General features: G+C 38.4%; 2 protein-coding genes across 4 annotated transcripts in view; one reads left to right on the forward strand and one right to left on the reverse strand.

The window, feature by feature from the left end:
- The window catches only part of LOC139948331 (surfeit locus protein 2-like), a 25,971-nt gene extending 20,833 nt beyond the window's left edge, over nucleotides 1-5,138 (reverse strand). For 2 of the 3 annotated variants that reach the window (XM_071946465.1, XM_071946464.1), the window contains exon 1: nucleotides 1,374-1,647. In XM_071946465.1, the coding sequence (XP_071802566.1) occupies nucleotides 1,374-1,511 (138 nt within the window). In that variant the 5' untranslated portion in view covers nucleotides 1,512-1,647. Of the gene's footprint in view, nucleotides 1-1,373; nucleotides 1,648-5,071 lie in introns of those variants that run through there. The other variant, XM_071946466.1, reaches the window with a different exon arrangement.
- On the forward strand, nucleotides 1,791-19,902 carry LOC139948330 (uncharacterized). Its single transcript, XM_071946463.1, has 11 exons — nucleotides 1,791-1,955; nucleotides 5,083-5,466; nucleotides 7,577-7,790; nucleotides 8,597-8,709; nucleotides 10,685-10,805; nucleotides 11,100-11,179; nucleotides 11,650-11,799; nucleotides 13,471-13,651; nucleotides 16,227-16,380; nucleotides 17,815-17,906; nucleotides 19,456-19,902. The coding sequence occupies exons 2-11, from the start codon at nucleotides 5,096-5,098 to the stop codon at nucleotides 19,480-19,482; spliced, it is 1,503 nt and encodes a 500-aa protein (XP_071802564.1). The 5' UTR covers nucleotides 1,791-1,955; nucleotides 5,083-5,095; the 3' UTR covers nucleotides 19,483-19,902.
- The last annotated feature ends 195 nt before the right edge of the window (nucleotides 19,903-20,097 follow it).

Genomic DNA, 20,097 nt, shown 5'->3' on the forward strand with positions numbered 1-20,097 from the left:
GCAACTTTGCAGGGGGCAACTTTGTTGGGGGCAACTTGTCAGGTGGCGAGATGACCATCATAGGGTGCGTTCGTTTAGCTTCCCTGGGTCGACCCGGTGTGTGGCGGTTTTTTTTCCAGATAACTTTCCGTATGGCGCCACCACTTTTTCACGCTTTTTTACAAAAAGGGATATCTCATTGAGGTAAACTAGATACTTTTTATTTCATATCGAATGAAAAAGTGGTAGCGCCATACGGAAACTTTTCCTTTTTTCCCCAGGAACAACGTGGGGAATTATCTGCACACGTTCGTCCTGAAAAAACAAAACGCCACACACCGGGGTCGACCCTGGAAGCTAAACGAACGCACCCTAGCCCACCTTGTTGAGCTGTTAATGGCTCCGCTTTTAACATCGGCTTTTAACGGGTTGTTCTAAAACCCCCTCGACCCACGACCCTCCGACGTCCGCCCCGTGTTCGAAGAATGTCCCAATTCCGAATTCATAAAATGTCGCTTTACGGCCAAGTAAGAATTAAGTCCCCGATTTAGAAATCACAGTGTGTGATGCGCAACGCAACTCCCTTCCACGACTAGGCTTGACCTTATAAGTCTGAGACTGCGGTTATATTTATCTGCATCAGCCACACAGAATTGGGAATATTTACTCTCCGCTTCCGCACGACAAGTGCACACCGATTGGGGACCCCAAACACGTCCGTGTGGCCATTCGGTCATGAATTCTACCTCCATGGACGGGTCTACAACCTTGAGCTCCGCTTAGAGCAACTAGTACATGTAGTACCATAGTACACAGGACGGGAGCGATCGGCCGGAAATGGGTCTCCGCCTGATCATCACGTAATGGCCGTAATCGTACGGGCGGTAAACGCAGGTTTCCAGTTGGGATAATAATCTCAGATCGGCCAAGAGATACACGTGGAAATGCCGCGGTTTTTTATCTGTACATCATAATTGCCACAGGCCCGATCTCGGCAGCCAATCACGCAAAGTTTATACTAGGTGTCTCGCACGCTGTGTTGTTGTGATGTGCGAGGCATGGTAGTCGATGTCAGCATACAAAATTGTGTGCGTGATTGGCTGAGGTTCACTGTGGCAATTTCGGTGTACAGAAAAAATTATCGCACAAAAGTCGATGGTCGAGGGGGTCGTGGGTCGTGGGTCGTGGGGGTCGAGGGGGTCGTGGGGGTTTTAGAACAACCCGCTTTTAACATCGGTCTCCGATGTTAAAAGCGGAGCCATTAACAGCTCAACAAGGTGGGCTAGAACGCACCCATACATCCGTCGTAGCATTCGTCCACAAAACACAGGACAGGGGCACAGGTCCATGTTTTTGATAGCTATTCAAAACATAAACATCGTTGTAATGATTACCTTCCCAGTCCCGATACAACTCAATGAAGGGTGCATTCTCAGGAACATTTGTACGTCTTTTGAAAGTGTCATTAAATGCTGTAAATCACCATCATCATGACCATGTGCTTCAGAAGTTGTTTTGCTGGGCGCCGCCATTTTGAATCGACCGCAAAATTATTGTTTCTGAATGTTGGATCGGAGCTAGACTTGATTCAAGTGCCGTTCTAGTGCGACAGGTCCTAACCATCCGCCGTAAATGGCGCGATTTTTCCCGCTAGCTAAAAAAAAAAAAAAACGCGTCTAGTGAGCGGAACACCGGAAAGCATCACAAAAAATAGTTTTCTGATGATGGTACGGATTGGGGAATTGGGACTTGAGTCAAGTCTAGATCAGGCCGGCCTTTGACCTTGCAATCATTTCACACAGGTAGCTATAGCGGAACAACAGCTGACATAGTTTCTCCACTCCCTCTGCTCTGGGTTCATTCTTTTCTCGGCTTTATCTCTTTTAGTTGATACAGCTTCTCCAAAATACAACTTCACGCCTCAAGTTTATAGTGAGAACCTTAAGTTAACTACATTATATCTTTGTCCATGTCAGGTAGGTGTTTGTTACTTCTAGAAACTATCCTGGTGTCATGCTCATGTGTTTTCAGTAGGATAACTAACAGGAAAAATGTTCATAATCATAATCAAAAACTTTTAAAAAAAATTCAAATCATCTATCCAATTTTTTTTAACAATAACACTTACACTTCATATGGTGTGTTGAAATGTTTAAAGTTTTGGTTCCGCCATTTACAGTGCTTTTTTTATGGCATGCATGCACGACATTGGAGCAACGTCATATGTTTTCACACCTTTCATTGGTTGGTGTTTTATTAAATATTCAGAAGCTAGTGTGGCGTGCAAAATAAATCAAAAATATTATTCAATTACTAGGCCTACTTAACAAATTTAATTACATTTTTGTCCTAAGGCAATGGCTACTATATTAGAATCCAGAGATATCATAACCAACCCCATAAGGCATGAATTGAAAGTAAAACACCCCACCCCCCCCCCCCCCTTGAAGCACACACACTTCATAACAATCCGTTTTCCCCCATTTCAGACCAGTAATGTTTGGTTTCAGGAGATAAGAAACCAATCTATGATATTTTCTCTTTAACGTAGACTTAACATTTATTACGCTTAATCGGAATTTATTACAGTAGGCCTATGCAGTAAATCAAAAACACTTTTTTTTGTCATTTTCACTTAAAACATTTTTATATTTTCCCCACATTTGCACACCATAGAATCCCAAATAGTAACCACCTCACGTGATCCATCTAGTGACTAAAGCAGAATGAAACTCAATCTAGCAGTTAGTAATTTTGTTTTGAACTTTCGAGGTTGGACGATGTTTCTTTGACTCATCTGAATGTTGGCATATTAATGCACTAGTGATTACTACCAAATATCAATCATTTTATAAATGTTTGAGCATAACCAACGACAGGAAACTTTATTCTCAGCATGATTAAGCCTGATGAAAATACAGACCGTGAGTAAACTGCATACATGTAGCTTCTGTCACCGGTGCAGCTTGCACAATCTCGCGGTAAACGGGAATCAAAGTTGGGGACCGAAAACATAATGAGGGTCGATAACGTGTGACGTTACAATATAATATGGCTACGATATAATAAGGCCCTGTGAGCCTTTTTTTTTTAGGGGTCTCATATTTAGGGTCTCCTTATAACGCTACGTTTTTCAAATCAGCGTTGATGGGTGAAAGTTTTACGACCGTTAGCAAGCCAGAACTGAAGTTTCCTGTGTACTGTACACCTAAAGCTTTCCCAACCTACTCAATATACTTCCCAAGATAAATATCACAGGAAGACGACATCCTAATTTTAGGATGTCGACTTCCCGAGATAAATTATCGCAGCAAGACAACATCCCACTTTTGGGATTTTGACATCTCAAGATAAATTTTCAAAGGAAGATGACATTCTTCTTTTAGGATGTCGACTTCCCGAGATAAATTATCACAGCAAGACGACATCCTAATTCTCTCAGAATCTCAGCATGTCCAGAGCTCCGTACAAAATAAATAAAAAAGGGGTTCTTTTCTCCTGAAACCCAACATGGCTGGTCTGATGTTGTGAAGTGTTTGGGGTGGGGTGGGTGAATGCTTGGGGGGGTCATCGTGCCCTGTTCTATCTGGATTCTAATCAGGTATCCATATTGTCTTAATAATATTTTTCAATAAAACTTTGAAAAAAAATTAATTAAATGAGGTTTTTGAATTCTTTTGTCCGTCATGCTACAGCTTCTGAATATTCATTCAAATGCACACTAATGAAGGTACTTGAAACATATGACTTTGCTCCAATGTCATGCATGCCTTACCACTGTGATTGGCATACGATCTCTCGCATTGTAAGACCAAAGCTTCTTACATGTAGATTTCATGCTCCAATGTCATGCATGCCTTACCACTGTGATTGGCATACAATCTCTCGCATTGTAAAGACCAAAGCTTCTTAGATTTCAAAGCATAATGAAGTGCAAGTGTCTTGTAAAAAGGTTGGGGAGATGATTTAAACAAAAATCATTTAGTTTTTGATTGTGAACATTACAAGAGTTCAAATACACACAACACCATGTGACATTCTCTCGGCCAATCAACAGATAGAATCAAAGGAATAGTGGAAACTCTTTGTGAAATCAACCCCCCCTGAGAATGCAAACATTTTAAAAACTGCTTCAAATGGTGAACCAAAAGGTCTACTACAGTACTTGTCTTTTACACAGTATATCAAAATAAAAGTGTTGAGTCATCCTGCATGGTTCTATAGGCAGGACGATGACTCAACACTTTTCTTTGATTAGAGGTTCAATAAACCAAACTAATTGTATTTAATGTACACAATGTTATGTCATGTAGGCCTATGTACTGTAGATAAGTCATGTATACATTATGTAGGTGTTTACACTCCAACAATCTACAAATGTAGCAGGAGAAATAGGCAAACAAGGGTAAAGATTCAAAAGTAATTTAGAGCACTTGACACTAATGTTGGTAATTACTCACAAGTAAGCATAAAAACCTACCTGGTAACAAGCAATGGAGAGCTGCTGTAGTATAAAACATGAGAAACGGCTTCCACTGAAGTAGTGTGGTTTTTGAGAAAGAAGTAATTTTCCACTAAAATATTTAAATATGATTTTTTGAACTCAGATATAGATTTTGAGGTCCTGAAATCAAGCAGCTGAAAGCACACAACTTCTTTCTCTATGGTGTGACCAGGGTGTTTTTTTCTTTCATATTTCTCTCGCAACCTCAACGACCAATTGAGCTCAAACTCTGACAGGCTTGGTATTTTTTGCATATGTTGAGATACACCTACATTACTCATGCATCCCTGCAAGTGATGTATTTTTGAAAGAGAATTTTTAATCTCGTACATACATGTAAATGTACGTAGGTTTATTTATTCATATCATATTTTAAATTCATTATGAGAAAAATTCATACAGTTGGTGGTAGGGTTTAATATTTGGATGATGGAATCTACAGTAGTTAATAAGATTTAATTCTTCATGGACAAAGTATTTTGTTTGAAATTTAGATAAAAATCTTAATATGGGGCCTAATAGATTAACTACATAATAGTTTTACATGCAGTTTATGCCTGGATGATTTTTGTATTGACTTCTATTTACCATTTTTGTAGGAATGACAGTTGAATGACATCTACAATGTTTGCTGGAACATTGAGCAGACTACAGCTGCTTCAGCACACACTGTTGACATCAAAGACCATGCATACAATGGCAGCACTACCAATGTTTCTTTGGCAGCCTTTGTTAAGAACAGCTACATGTACAAGGACAACTCTCTTGGATTCTTTAAAACTAAATAGAACAAGGTTTGAACAGCTAAGGCTTATTACCTCTGCATGTAGGAATGATGTCAAACATGACAGCACAAAGCAGACAGTAGATACATCCAAGGAGGCAGCAACCAGCATTACATTACCTCAGTTGGATCTTCCTAATTATGATAAGGAGTTGATGTTCAAGGGACTGGAGACTAATTTTCCTTGTTTGTCTAGGTTGTAAGTACACTTTTTCCTGGTCGTAATAAGCTACTTTTTATTTGGTTTGGGATAACACCATGTGTGTATCTACTTGCATGTGAGTGAGTAATACACATGTCAAACCAGGAACCTATAACAAAAGATGACTTTTAAAAAATGAAGGTCCATAGTTCAGGAAAGGTCCACAGTTGGAAAATTTGTACAAAGAAAACCAATGGGAGCTGTTGCAAAGAGTATAAACAAAAGAGGGATAAAACGAGGTCCAAGATTGCAGACGTATGTACATTGTACACACTTGTGTGTGTGTGTGTGTGAGTACATACATGTAACAGAGTACAAATAAGAAGCCAACAATATTTTGCATAAATTTTACTACACTTTTGTGTATCACTCAGTTTTGGTAGTTTGGAAGCATTTTGAAATGTAAGGCCTAGCTAATCAAGAAATGAAGTCATAAGTGAATTGGTTCAAATGCTTGTTAAAAAAAAAACATTAAAAAATTATGCCTGGATGAATTGATCAAGATACATTTGAAGGTCTTTTAACTAAAATTCATAAATACCTCAGACAGTTTCGCTATTCCTAGAGGTGGAGAGTGCGTCACGTGGGTGTGTATAAACCTTTGTTAATGACCAGTAAAAAGTGTTGAAACGTGGGTGGACACGCAACCTTGCACCTTGGTCGAGAGCAACGGCCAGGACAGTTGTGCCACATCACGTTGTGCTCGACGCGCACAGCATTCCCTTATAAGGAATTGTTTACCCGAGGGCCTTACCATTTCATAGCTGGAGGGGTGTTGCATTGAAAGGAATCATTGAAAAATTTTAATTTTTGCATTTATTTTTACTTTTTGATCAAAAAGTGTTGGATCAATGTTTTTTTATCGAAAAGGTATTTATGAATGGGAATCTAAGTGTGTTGAATCGGTTTTTAACTGAGTGGTTTAAACCCGCCGAGGCCTGGTTCTTAATAATTTACCTTGACTTCGTCTCGGTAAAATTATCAAGAACCAGGCCTCGTTGGGTTTAAACTACTACATGTAGTTGAAAACTTCTTCACCACACATTGATTCCCTTATTAAGTTTTAGTTTCTGGTACCTGCATAAAATGCGCACAAAATGTCTTCATAAGGAATACAAATATTGTAATATTTTGAGATATTTTTCAGCAAGTAACGTGGGGGACCATTTTATACAAAAGAATGGATCACAAATTGTACCCTTACATATGTACATTTGTACACGTATACCCATTACTCCTGGATGTTACTTCTTGTCTTGCCCATTGCTATAGTGTCTTACCCAAGAATATGACCCACACTTTCTTGTGTTCTTGTGATGGACTCAGAAGGGTGTGCTCAACAAGGTTCAGTGCAACATGTGTGTGTGCGTATCTATGTACATGTACATGTATATTTGGAAGCCTTTTTGGAAGCAAACTTGGGGATATTTGTTCCCATGTGTTTAATTATTTTGTGTTAATACCAATCAACTACGGACATCACCTTGTTTAAAAGTAAAACATTGAAAACACTTATCTGATGGTTATATTTTACAGGAAACAGCTTGAAACAACTTCTATAGGCAGTGAACAAAGACTTTGCTCTTACTTTGACCATGGAGGAAATTTCTCGACAATCATTTGAGTTGGCAATAAAATAATCTTTTATGAGAAAAAGCGAACAAGTGTATCCTCAAATGCCGTACCTGTAAAATAATTTACCTTGAGGCACTACATGATGTGTATTTCTCACATTCTCAGATCTGATTTACACTCCTTAAGCATGTTCAGGGTCCAGTTTCCTACACAATGTATTCAGAGCAAGCTCACAATGTATTCTGATGAGCAAGCTCACAATGTGTTATTAGCACACTTGGAGAAAAAGGTCACCAAATATCTTATGTAAAAGTGATTACTGACTAGTGACTAGTTCTAGAGGACTCATTGCAAAGCAATGTCAAGGCTCATACAGGTCTATAGATGTCATTGTAACATTGGGTCTTTAATAGAACCTGGTCCTAGTCTTGGATGCCAAGCCAATACAGGTCTAAGTTTCAGCAATCCAGATCTCGATAACACTGAAGCTACATTAGCTTTTACATGTTTTATGGTTTAACTTGCTTTACAGACCTTCAGCAGGCCCAGAGCCAGAGTACCACAAGATCAGCTCAGGATATAAAGAATTTCAGTTTAATGAACCATTTCATCTGAACTATAACAGTGGTGTCCTGCCTCAACTTAGCATTGCGTATGAAACTTGGGGTGAACTCAATCAAGAGAGAAGTAATGTAGTCGTCATAAACACCGGAATGTCTGCCAGCTCCCACGTGAAAAGTCATAAGGTAAGTTGAAAGCTACATGTAGCTTAAAATAATGAGTTCCGCATATCCATCAGACAACTTGCATTCTATTTTTTTTTTTTTTTTTAATACAAAACTCATAGCCTTAGATACAAACCTTGAATTTTCAACTGTCAAAGTGACTGTAATGTATTGTATTAAACATTTCAAACAAAAGGGCATATGAATGGGAATAAAAGAGTAGTGGCTCGTTCTTAAACGTCTGTTTAAAACCTTGCAGTGTTTGGGCCCGTGTGATAAAGGCCTCGCGTTCAGCTCGGGCCTTTATCACACGGGCCACCCTGCCGGCTACCCTTTTATTCCCTTAGTAATGTACAAGATAAAACTCAAAGTTCATTGAGTCAAGTAGATTTTATTGTTTAATGAAGAGCATGTGTTCTTAAAAACAATAATGTAAATTTTGTACAAAAATTGTAGATATCAATATAAACCACAAGGGAAGAGCGCCGGCACGTTAATCCGGAGGTCGTTGGTTCGAATCCCCCTCTAGTCAATTCTTTGTTCAACCCCAAAAATAAAAAAAAAATTGTAGATAGCATAGTTTTTTCAAATCATCAAATCATACAAACAGAGCGCAAATTTGCAGGTTTGCTCTCAGCAGATTCAGCTGACACTGATTCCATATAAAAATGTAAAAATAAATGGCATAAAAAATCAAAATCAAAAATTAAAATTACAGGGGAGGGCATGAAAAATGCCATGCCTGGCTGGTCCCTAAACCTGGCATATCTGACATAATGTTAACGCAGTCTGAATATTCATGAACACAAAATATTGTTTTCTTGTAGGAAAACCCAACCCCTGGTTGGTGGGAGAAGTTCGTGGGTCCAGGCTGTGCCATTGATACAGATAAATTCTTTGTTATCTGCTCAAATGTTTTGGGTGGTTGCTATGGTACAACGTAAGTATTCTTGAAAGTTAATGTTCAATATCTGGAAATTGGTTTACTCATTTGTTGTTTAATTGTTCAATAATGTGTACAATGTATTGATGACAGTGACATATGAATGCAGTAAAAACAATATGGGACATTGAACAAATGCCTTCTAATTGCAAATTGTTTTTGTAATCGATGTTTACTACCTACAGTACCTGGCTACAATGAAAGCTTTATCTTCTCTATGACCAATGAAGTTAGGATTGTCATGGTCCATTTACACAACCCAACATGTTATACCTCTGTACAATATGTGAAGTTTGATTGGTCGAGAACCAATCACGTGCCATGCAACATGTACGCATGTATCATGGCTAAAGGTGCGTGCTACGCGTACTGCACGGCCCGCCAGGTACATGTAACATGACAAGTGATGTTCACTAGTGTACATCACCTTCATCATTCCCATCATTGGTCGATTTCCAGCGCTGTACAAACACACGCCGGTTCGAGGGAACAGGTGAAGAATTGTTTCTTACTTGAACTGTTTGTCTGCTTGTAAACCATGATTAAACTATGCATTGCTCCATCTTAATAATGTTTGAAGGTGACACAAGAACTTCGAGAAGAGGAATCAATGTATAACAAAACAATTGTTGCACGCTGTGACTGGGGTCCATAGGTTTTGTATACCCTCGGTGGCTAATGGTTTCGCCTCGGGTGCCATTTTTCCCCTTGGGTGTACAAAACGCAATGGATCCCGTTACAGAGTGCAACAATTGTATAATGTACACAGTTAACATGTAATGTGTACACATTTGAATCCATGTCTTCAATGAACAATTTTGTGGTTTCATGTTTTGTAAATTATGTGTTACTGTTACAGTGGCTTCTGTGCACAGTTGTGTGAGGTCGGCTTGTATGTTACTGTTAACACTGAACCATCATTATAATTTGCTTTATAATCAGAGCCATTTTCTCTTAACTGTTCCCTATGACATTAACACTTGGAGCTGGGATTTCCTAAACTTGACTGTGCTCACAGCCGGAATTAAATGTCTGGATAAATTTCTTTTTACTCTTCTAGGAATATCTTTTGGAGATACTGTTTATTGTTGATTGTGAATTGAGCAATTTTTTGCTGACCACAGCATGCCAGACTCTCAGATTTACCGCCCATGGTGAATAGAACAATGGCAGCCCAATGAATTCCAGTAGCATTTGCCCCTCCTTGTTATGGTGCAAATGAGCAAATAAAGCATGAAATGATACAAGCATCCACAGTGCAAGCTACACTTATAAAATGTTCCAGCATGTTTACTTGTCTACCAGAAGTATCCCTTGGCCATTTTTTTAAGACCAGGTTTTTTTTTTTTTTTTTTTTTTTTTTTTTTTTATAAACCTTATTCCAAAGTTTTGTGATATCCACAGGGAAGTAATTTTGGTGGGATTCAAACCCACAACTTAAGCATGCTAGAGGAGATGTCTTACCATTAGACCACCGAACTAGCCGGGAGGCTGGAGGCAGGTAATCCTAGCCATCGGTGCCAGCTCAGTGGTCTAGTGGTAAGACATACTGCTCTAGCATGCAAATGTTGCGGATGCAAATCCCATACAGGTGATTTGTCTTTGGATTTATTTTACCACAGAACTTGGTAAAGAACTGATTATCAAGTGCTAAATACACATCGGTGAATGGGTAAAAACTAATTATATACTTTGCCCTGATACATAATTCACATATTATTTTTTATAAAGGTTGTGCACTTAAAACTGTTAACATGTCTTCTGGTAAAATAGACTTATCTTACATGTATGTGATTGATAAACAACTTTGTAGGAGACCAGTTAAAATGTTTTGATACCTTAAAGGACATTCAAGGAAAACCAGTTGCATTTGTTTTAAGTGGCTCATCAATCTCATGTTGAAGCTTTAATTCCCACAAATGTTCCCCCTGAAAAGCTAATCATTAATGATGTGATGAATGTTCTTCACCAGAGGACCATCTTCAACCAATCCAGTAACGGGTCAACCATATGGGACACATTTTCCCCTTGTTACTGTGGAGGACATGGTCCGGTCTTTCTTCCTTCTCTTAGATCATCTTCAAATACACAAGGTCAGTGTAGAATGCATAGCAGTCAAAGTTTGTTTACCATTCAAAGGTATCACAGTAGGTGAATTGATAGCTACAATAAGGTATTATGGTCACTGGATACAGCCTAGGTTGTGTAAGGGACAAAACTTTTCTGACTAATACTTCTTGCAGGGGGATAATGCACATACACATGGACCAATGTTGACATTCAAACTAAAAGAACGATTGTCATGCAGACATAAACAATAAAGTGGGGGTAGTTTAGCTGGTTAATTGTTATATTAAGTATGATGTAATAAAACATTTAATTTTCAGGTTTATGCGTCAGTTGGCTCATCTCTGGGTGGAATGTTGTCATTAATGGCTCCTGCATTATATCCAGATCGTGTAGGCAGGTAAGACAACTGTATTTATTCACTGTTATTATTGAAATACAATGCAAACATGCATCTTTTGCTTTTACTTGCACTTGATTGCACAAATTAGGGTATATATGTCAACATTAACATTGAAGCTGTGTTCATCTAGTGTGGGATTGTACATGTATGTTCTTGTTCCTGCCTACTATTTTCATGTCGTCCCTCCATGTTCTTTGTCTTTCTGCTTTCTTGTCCCTCAATTACCATTCCTTTAATTGTTTTTGTATTTATCTGTTGTCTTTGCTTAGTAAACTTTGCTTTTTAAATATTCAATTTATTTTAGTAACTTGTTTCCTGTAAGCAAACATTTAAGTTTTTTATAAAATAACTCAATTTAAGGTCACTGTGGCAGCTGACATGGTTGAGCAACTTGCAACAGCAGTCAGGTAGCTTTATGTATATGCACATCCCATGTTTCTTACTGTAAAATATTTGTTTTACTACAGAGCTATTTGTATCTCATCTTGTGCTCAAACTCATCCATCAACAATAGCTATGCGATATCTACAACGTCGAGCTATCATGACTGATCCCAACTGGGCAAGAGGACATTATTATGGCCAGTCATTTCCTAGAATGGGCATGAAACTTGCAAGGTAAACAATCACTCACCTCCCAATTGGGCAAACGTGCATTACTTGACTCAGGCATGTGATTTCAGGTTTGGGTTGTTAGTGTGGGTTTTGTTTCCTTTCATTGTTTTACTAATAATAATTGGTTCTTACATAGTGCACATACTCTAGTTGCTAGACCAATGCACTTTTTTACATTATTGTGGCCCTGTTCATCGGACATACCTTTAGGCCGTTCCTCTAACCTTCTCAACTCCCTGGGGAGCAAACAATATTTAATTCCAATGCCTTCAAATTTTCAAAAAATGCCATAACCGAGATGAAAAATTTTGCCTTTGTTATAACTTAACCTTTAGCTATCTAATTTATGAGAGTTTGTAAACTTCTACAAAATAATATCTTGCAAATATGTTGGGGTTTTTTCATCAGGGAACTTTTTCTAAACTATGAGGATTTTTGGCTTGTCTTTCCCCTAATTGATACAAAGCTTACAAGGGTTTGTATACTGGCACTCGCATTCAAACTGGGTATTAGGGCATGTTTTTCAGCCATTCCCTAGAATGGGTTTTAAACCTTGGGCTATACATGTAGCATTAAAAAAGCCTCATTATGAATGAAGAGACAACATTGAGACTGGTCAAGATATTCAGCTAGGTACTAGAGGTTATTTATTGTAGTGAGGTGGATTAAGGAAAAAAAAAAACACGAAGATCGTGACACGGTGGACAAAAGCACCAGTTTTTTTTTGAAGACTCCTATGGGTACGTACATGTAGATTGATAAAATCCCATGCTCCAAAAAAATTGCAATGACCTTGACCTAATTATGACGGAATATATTTAAAATGGCCGCCATTAATACTTAAAACGGCATAGCTTTAGTTATATAGTGCCGAGGCAAGTGGTTTTAGTCACTTACATGTACCAGAGGCCAAGGAATGGTATGTAGATCGATAAAATCCCATGCTCCAAAACAAATTACAATGGCCTTGACCTTATTATGACGTAACATATTCAAAATGGCTGCCATTTAACTTATAACTTTTTGCGAAACCACACGGCATTAATTTTGTTTTCAAACTTCCTGTTAGTTGTGTAGTATTGATGATGATGGCGTAATTATTACATCATGTACATCAATATAGGCCTACTCACCATAAAGGATATTATTTTTTTACAAACTAATACCACCCTAATTAAATTCATTGACCTTTAGAAACTTAATTTTGGCATGTAGAAATCCCACCGCATGGCATTTTCCTATGCTAAATTACTTAAAAAGAGGTTATGATGTCATAATGACGTAGTTCAAGGTGATGCCATTCTCAGATTTTTTGGAGCATGACTTTTTTGAAATCTGTGGGTCAAACTGATACTTTGATGAATTTTTTTTCTTTTTTTCGGCCGTGTCACAATCTTTTTCTTAATCCACCTCACTAAATGTTGAAAATGTATTTTCAAAGCATCATGTTTCTACAAGCTTACAACCAGTGTTTAAATTTCAACGACCATAGAGTTGGTATATTTTGGTATTGATCATCTTGTATTCACTATGACTGAGCATCTTAAAACATTCATTTGCTTGTTTTGGCTTTCTATATAAACTTGTTTAATCTTTGAAAGGTTATAAACTATTGGTCATTCTGTCCCCTTTTATAAGCCTCATAATTAGAGACTGTTTCATCCCTGGATATAGAGAGTTGGGAACAATCACATATCGCAGTGGACCAGAGTGGATGGAACGCTTTGGCCGAGCTAAGATAAGCAACGAGCAGGCATCACTTTGCCCTTACTTTGAGATTGAGAGTTACCTGGAGTATAAAGGCGAGCAGTTCAGTGTGAAATATGATCCCAACTCACTGTTGTACATCTCCAAGGTGAGAAAGTCTCTTAGTTCTATGACTAATGATATCCATTGTATGCATTGTGGTGATGTGTCTACATCAACAGAGTGTGTGTTGCAGTATCAGGGTTACTGCATGGTTTTTGTAATGTATTTCAAAGGTTAAGAAGCACATTTTTAATACAGGATAAGAACATAGTTTTATGAGCTTTTTGTTTGTAAAGGATTATCACACAAAGCTGTTCAGCCTTCCCTTACCACCCCCCCCCTAAAAAAACATTAAATAAATCAAAACTGGCACCACTCAAGTTGGTGTAAATATCACAACATTGACTTTTGCTGACAAACTGTGTGCTAACCAGCTTGATAAATTCAGCCTACTGTAAATATTGTGTGCAAATATTGACTCACAAGGTGATCCCTGAAGTATTCTATTGTCCCATGACTTTGCCTCCTGAAAGAAAAACTAATGGTCTAGGAATCACATCACAAATAACAACCATGATCAATATTTGCTTTATAACACCCCAGTTGCTCTGAGAATGGCACAATCTTTAGTTGCCACCAGGTAAGATCAGCAACTCACGAGATTAGCAATAAAGGCAGCGTAACAAACAGCTATTAAAGGCAGTGGACACTATTGGTTATTACTCAAAATAATTATCATCATAAAACCTTTCTTGATTACGAGTAATGGAGAGAGGTTGATAGTATAAAACATTGTGAGAACTAGCCCCCTCTGAAGTGATGTAGTTTTTGAGGAAAAATTAACAATGAATTTGATTTCGAGACTTCAGATTTAGAATTTGAGGTCTCAAAATCAAGCATCTGAAAGCACACAACTTCGTGCAACAGGGGTGTTGTTTTCTTTCATTACTATCTCCTAACTTCGACGTCCAATTGAGCTCAAATTTTCACAGGTTTGTTATTATATGCATATGTTAAGATATACCAAGTGAACAGACTGGTTATGACAATTACAAATAGTGTCCAATGTCTTCAACTGACTCTGCACAATTTTAAGTAAAAACTAGTCATTGCAGTTGTGCACAAATGCCAAGCTGTTTTGCCAATAAGATTTTCAAAATACCCATCTGAATATGAAATTCTTTTCGTTTCTAAAGCAATTATGACGTATCAACCTGTTTTGAATTGGGGTTTTACCATGTTCTGTTAGCAAAGGAACAAAAAATGGGAACAAGTAGTAAAAAATTTCATGTGATGACATCATCACGGACGTCAGCTACGTAACAAGATAGTAAACATCAAGCTAATAAGACTTTATCCAGGACGTTGATCAAAGACAGAGACAAAACAAACATTTAAAATAAGTTCAAAATATTTGGTTTTGTAAGGTTTTTTTGTAGGTTGTTGCAGGCAATAGTGAATAATATGAAACGGTTAATCTGGATGTTTTAGTTAAACCCAGCTTTGTCCATGCAGTAAAGCGGACACGTTTTGTTCTACTCAAAGGCCAATCATCATGCAAATTCAAATTACTTTCAGAAATTTTACAAAACAATTAACCCCTGACTTCATTGTAAAGGAATATTTTCATGAGCTTGAGGATGCTAGAAGAAATGCTGTTACAGAAAGGTTAAAAAGCAGAAAGGTTAAAAAGCATGCTATGACATCTGAAAGGGAAGCCTTTAAGAAACACCACAGAATGACTGACAGGAAACTTAGGAAAGCTAAGCAAGAGCGCATTAATGACGTCATTGGTGGAAGTCTCGAGACTAACAACCCCAAGCCATTCTGGACTTTTATTAAAAGCTAAAAGACAGGATGTGTTTGTAACTACTTTGCCATTAAAGGGGCAAAGGTTCTGAACAACCAATACAGCTCAGTCTTTTTCACTAATGAAGACTTGGTCAATTTTCCTAACAAAACTGAAGCAAGTGTATACGCCAAACATCATCTTGGACTGGATGCTATATCCCCAAAGATCTTGAAGGAGTTCTCCTCTGATCTTGCCCATGTGTATCCTAAGATCTTTCGCAAATCATTGGATATTGGCTGCTCAATTTATACTGGCAGGACTGGGGTAGAATTAACTTCATCCTGATAGTCATTCTGCAACAGACATCAAGACGCTCAGACAGGCATTTAGACACCCTGAACAGGGCAAATGTGACTTCAAAGGACCACACAAATACTTCATTGCAGCTGCACATCCAATCTTGACCACTGTGCACAGTGGGCAGCTGCACATCCAATCTTGACCACTGTGCACAGTGGGCAGCTGCACATCCAATCTTGACCACTGTGCACACAGTGATCCTACATGTACATGTATTAGGTGATTGTACGTGTAGGTCTACCATGTCTACTAGACAGTTACAAATTGAAGAGAAACTTGTGGTGTAAAATTGACACAAAAGCCCTAGTTGAAACATATTTATTGGATGTATTATATAGAAGTTGCCCTTTTTACGAAGAGGAATTTAATAATTACCCAATCTCAACTGTAATACGTGTATGCTATACACAGCACATTTATTATAAAATGTTTAAATATGATTGTCTAGCATGTGAAGGCAACATACATCATGTACATGTAGTTTGTAATGATAGAGCTGCTAATCATACATGCTATTTGTTTATTACAGGCCATGGATTTTTTTGATATGGGTGAAGGATTTTCATCCCTGTTGGAGGGTGTTAGTCGGGTGAAGTGTCCGACAATGATTATTGGTGTACAGACCGATATCCTCATACCTGTTGCTCAACAAAGACAGATAGCAAGCTTACTCAGAGAGTCAGGTCAGTGTTATACAAGCCCAATCTATGACTAAGGCCAGTGTTGGTACTCAACAAAGACAGATAGCAAGCTTATACTCAGATAGTCAGGTCAGTGTTTTGCAAACCCAATCTATGACTTAAGCCAGTGTTGTTACTCAACAAAGATAGATAGCAAGCTTACTCAGAGAGTCAGGTCAGTGTTACATGCCCAATCTATGACTTAGGCCAGTGTTAGTACTCAACAAAGACAGATAGCAAGCTTACTCAGAGAGTCATGGCAGTGTTACAAACCCAATCTATAACTTAGGCCAGTGTTAGTACTCAACAAAGACATATAGCAAGCTTACTCAGAGAGTCAGGTCTATGACTTAGGCCAGGCCAGTATTGGTACTCAACAAAGACAGATAGCAAGCTTACTCAGAGAGTCAGGTCAGTATTATTCAAGCCAAATCTATGACCTGAGTCAGTGTTGGTTCTCAACAAAGACAGATAGCAAGGTTACTCAGAGAGTCAGGTCAGTGTTATTCAAGCCCAATCTATGACCTGAGCCAGTATTGGTACTCAACAAAGACAGATAGCAAGCTTACTCAGAGAGTCATGTCTATGACTTAGGCCAGGCCAGTATTGGTACTCAACAATCACAGATAGCAAGCTTACTCAAAGAGTCAGGGCAGTGTTACAAAGGCCAGTGTTGGTACTCAACAAAGACAGACAGCAAGCTTACTCAGAGAGTCAGGTCGGTGTTACAAGCCCAATCTATGACTTAGGCCAGTGTTGGTACTCAACAAAGACAGATAGCAAGCTTACTCAGAGAGTCAGGTCAGTGTTATGTAAGCCAAATCCAGGACTTAGGCCAGTGTTGGTACCCAATAAAGACAGATAGCAAGCTTACTCAGAGAGTCCAGTCAGTGTTATGCAAGCCCAATCTATGACTTAGGCCAGTATTGGTACTTAACAAAGGCAGTTTAATGCAACTGTATTGAAGTTGTGGCATTTTGATACTCAAACTATTTCAGTTTTAAAAGCTTACTCAATGATGACTTCAACCGGTGTTGGCTCTAAAAGAGGGTTTATGCCAGCTTACTCAGTAATTAATTTTTTTATAGGTTAGTGGTGGTACACAAACCAGAGAGTTTACATAAATACTAACATAAATAAAGACTTGCATCAATAAAGAATATGTTAGAATACACAAGGCAAGGCAAAATTGAACAAAACAATTACAGAAGAGTAGAAAGAAATCCATATACTGGTGTACATACATTAGTTCATCTTTAATGGGCCTAATGAACCATAACTGATGGAAGCGGATCAATCTTATACACATTTGCATTATAATAGCATGTACCAGATTAATTGATGTATGGTATCTACTGAGTAGAAAGAGTCAATATCAATATTTCTCTGACGTTTATGGACTTGTAATTGATTTGCTTCCCGTTCACGTTCATATAGGTAACAATAATGTGACATACTACGAGCTGGACGCAATCTATGGTCATGATACATTCCTCCTAGATTTAAACAACGTTGGAGCCGCTATTAAGGTACGATGTATAGGGGCTTAACATAAGAGCAACCATTTTGCTTGGTAGACTCTTTATGGGTGAGGGAGTTTTATAGGTTTATAATTCATAAATCTGGGGTTGTAATTGGCAATAGAAGTGTTGGTGACTTTCGACCGGGTACATTAACAACGGCCAGCCACCTTTGTAGCAAGGTCATTACCATGCAGTGGAGACTGGGTCATCACATTATTATTCCCATTAATCAATGCCTACAACTATAACAAATTGTAGACTAACCAGTGTGTGGCTGAATGGTTCACTGGCAGGCACCTACATACTAAGCTTAGGCTTTACACATACAAAGAGGGACAACCCACGGGTTCTGGAAAAATGCCTTTTAAAACCTATTTTTCCGGTGTGATTAATGTGTAGCCTCCTATTCCAGACCTTTGCCACGTTGTGGCCACACAACAGGCTGCTATCCTTGAATGTTTTTACATTCGGCTCAATAGAGTCAAGTCTGAGGGGTTCATTAATTCCCGCATACCATGGTAGATTTTGGCCATGGCTCACCAATCTCAGCCAAATTAATTTTCACACACATCAGTTTCTGGCGGTACTGAGAACTTTTGTGTTTTCTTTTTCAAGTCTGGGTTCTATTGTGGCAACAAAATTTGCAAAGGAAAATAAATACTCATGAAGCTCCGAAAACACAATACCACCGGGTGGGCACAAAATGTTGTCAGATACCGATATGAAGTGGCCAATAGCTGAGAGATGGCAATCTAACCCACAGGCAAATTTCATCCTCAATGTAACACAGTTGGGTTTGGAAGAGTTGGTGTTGAATTATTTATTAAGGTGGCTGGCCTGTGTCTTTAATAAATAAATCAGATGGATTATATGCAGTGATTGTTCGGAGCAGTCACCTGGGGTATGGTATAAAGATACCTTGTGATATATTGCATTAAGTTCTGTTGGGAATAAGAGTGTGAGCACAAAGTTGCCACCTCCTTCGTCATGCTGTTCACTTATTGTTTGAGACACAAATCAGCACCGACTGTCCCCTTTGGCACGTGGGAACCCAAGCCTGCAATTCCCCTGATTTTGCGCATAAGGTGCCTGTGCGGTGAGCACTGCCTGGCTCCCTCCTGTGAACTCGGTTGCCAGGGCCCAATTTTATGGCGCTGCTTTACGGTAAGCAAATTTTCGTGCTCACTGTAGCAGAAAAATTTGCTAAGGTGCAAGCGTATTTCACAGGTTAGCAGAGAAATAAGGCGGCCATATTGCGCGTTCACAATGGATTTGCATTGTGATGTCATTTATTTTCGTGCAGTAAGCACCGGAAGGCTATCATGAATTTTTGTGTTTACGGTTAGCAGCGCTATGAAATGGAAATCACACTGAAAGCACAAAAATCGACCACTAAAAGCAGCCCTATGAAAATTGGGCCCCTGTCCCCCCTGCTCGTTACAACATACTTTTGAAATGTACAAGGAAAATGACCTGAGCAAGTCTGTATTTTATTCATGTTGAGGACTTTCAATTTCTTGTTCAAAATGTTATGTTTGTAATGTTTCCATTGTAGGGCCAGTTGGAGACAGAGCTGAAGTAAACATGGTATGACAGTGGAATGACATCAATTGTTGGGCCAGTTGGAGACAGAGCTAAAGTAAACATGGTATGACAGTGGAGTGACATCAAGCAACCAGCAAGCTGACATCAAAACTGTATCTTGCTTTTATTTCATTTAGTTAAGCTGCAAATTAATTGCCTAATCATTCAGATGAAACCGGAAACCTTCTGGGAATTCTGTAAAATGTACAGTCCTATGATTGACAGTCCTGCTGATTAGCATATTTAGTTTCTATAAAGAGAATAGTTATTTTTTTGTCCTAGTACTACATTAGTAGGATAAAGTACCTGGAGGTTAAATTCAAGTACTATGCAACCAGATTTAACAGATTTTAACCTTTATTTAGTTTTTGGTATGTTAAAGCCATTGGACCCTTTCGGTTCAGAAAAAAAAATAAAAGTTCACAGATTTACACATTACTTACAGGGTTTACAGAAGGCAATGGTGAAAGACTTCTCTTGAAATATTATTCCATGAAATGCTTTACTTTTTGAGAAAACAGCAAAACAATATAAATTCTCGTTAACAAGAATTACAGATTTATTTTAAACACATGTCATGACACGGCGAAACGCGCGGAAACAAGGGTGGGTT

Source organism: Asterias amurensis, chromosome 15, assembly GCF_032118995.1.
Source record: "Asterias amurensis chromosome 15, ASM3211899v1".
Lineage (NCBI taxonomy): Eukaryota > Metazoa > Echinodermata > Asteroidea > Forcipulatida > Asteriidae > Asterias > Asterias amurensis.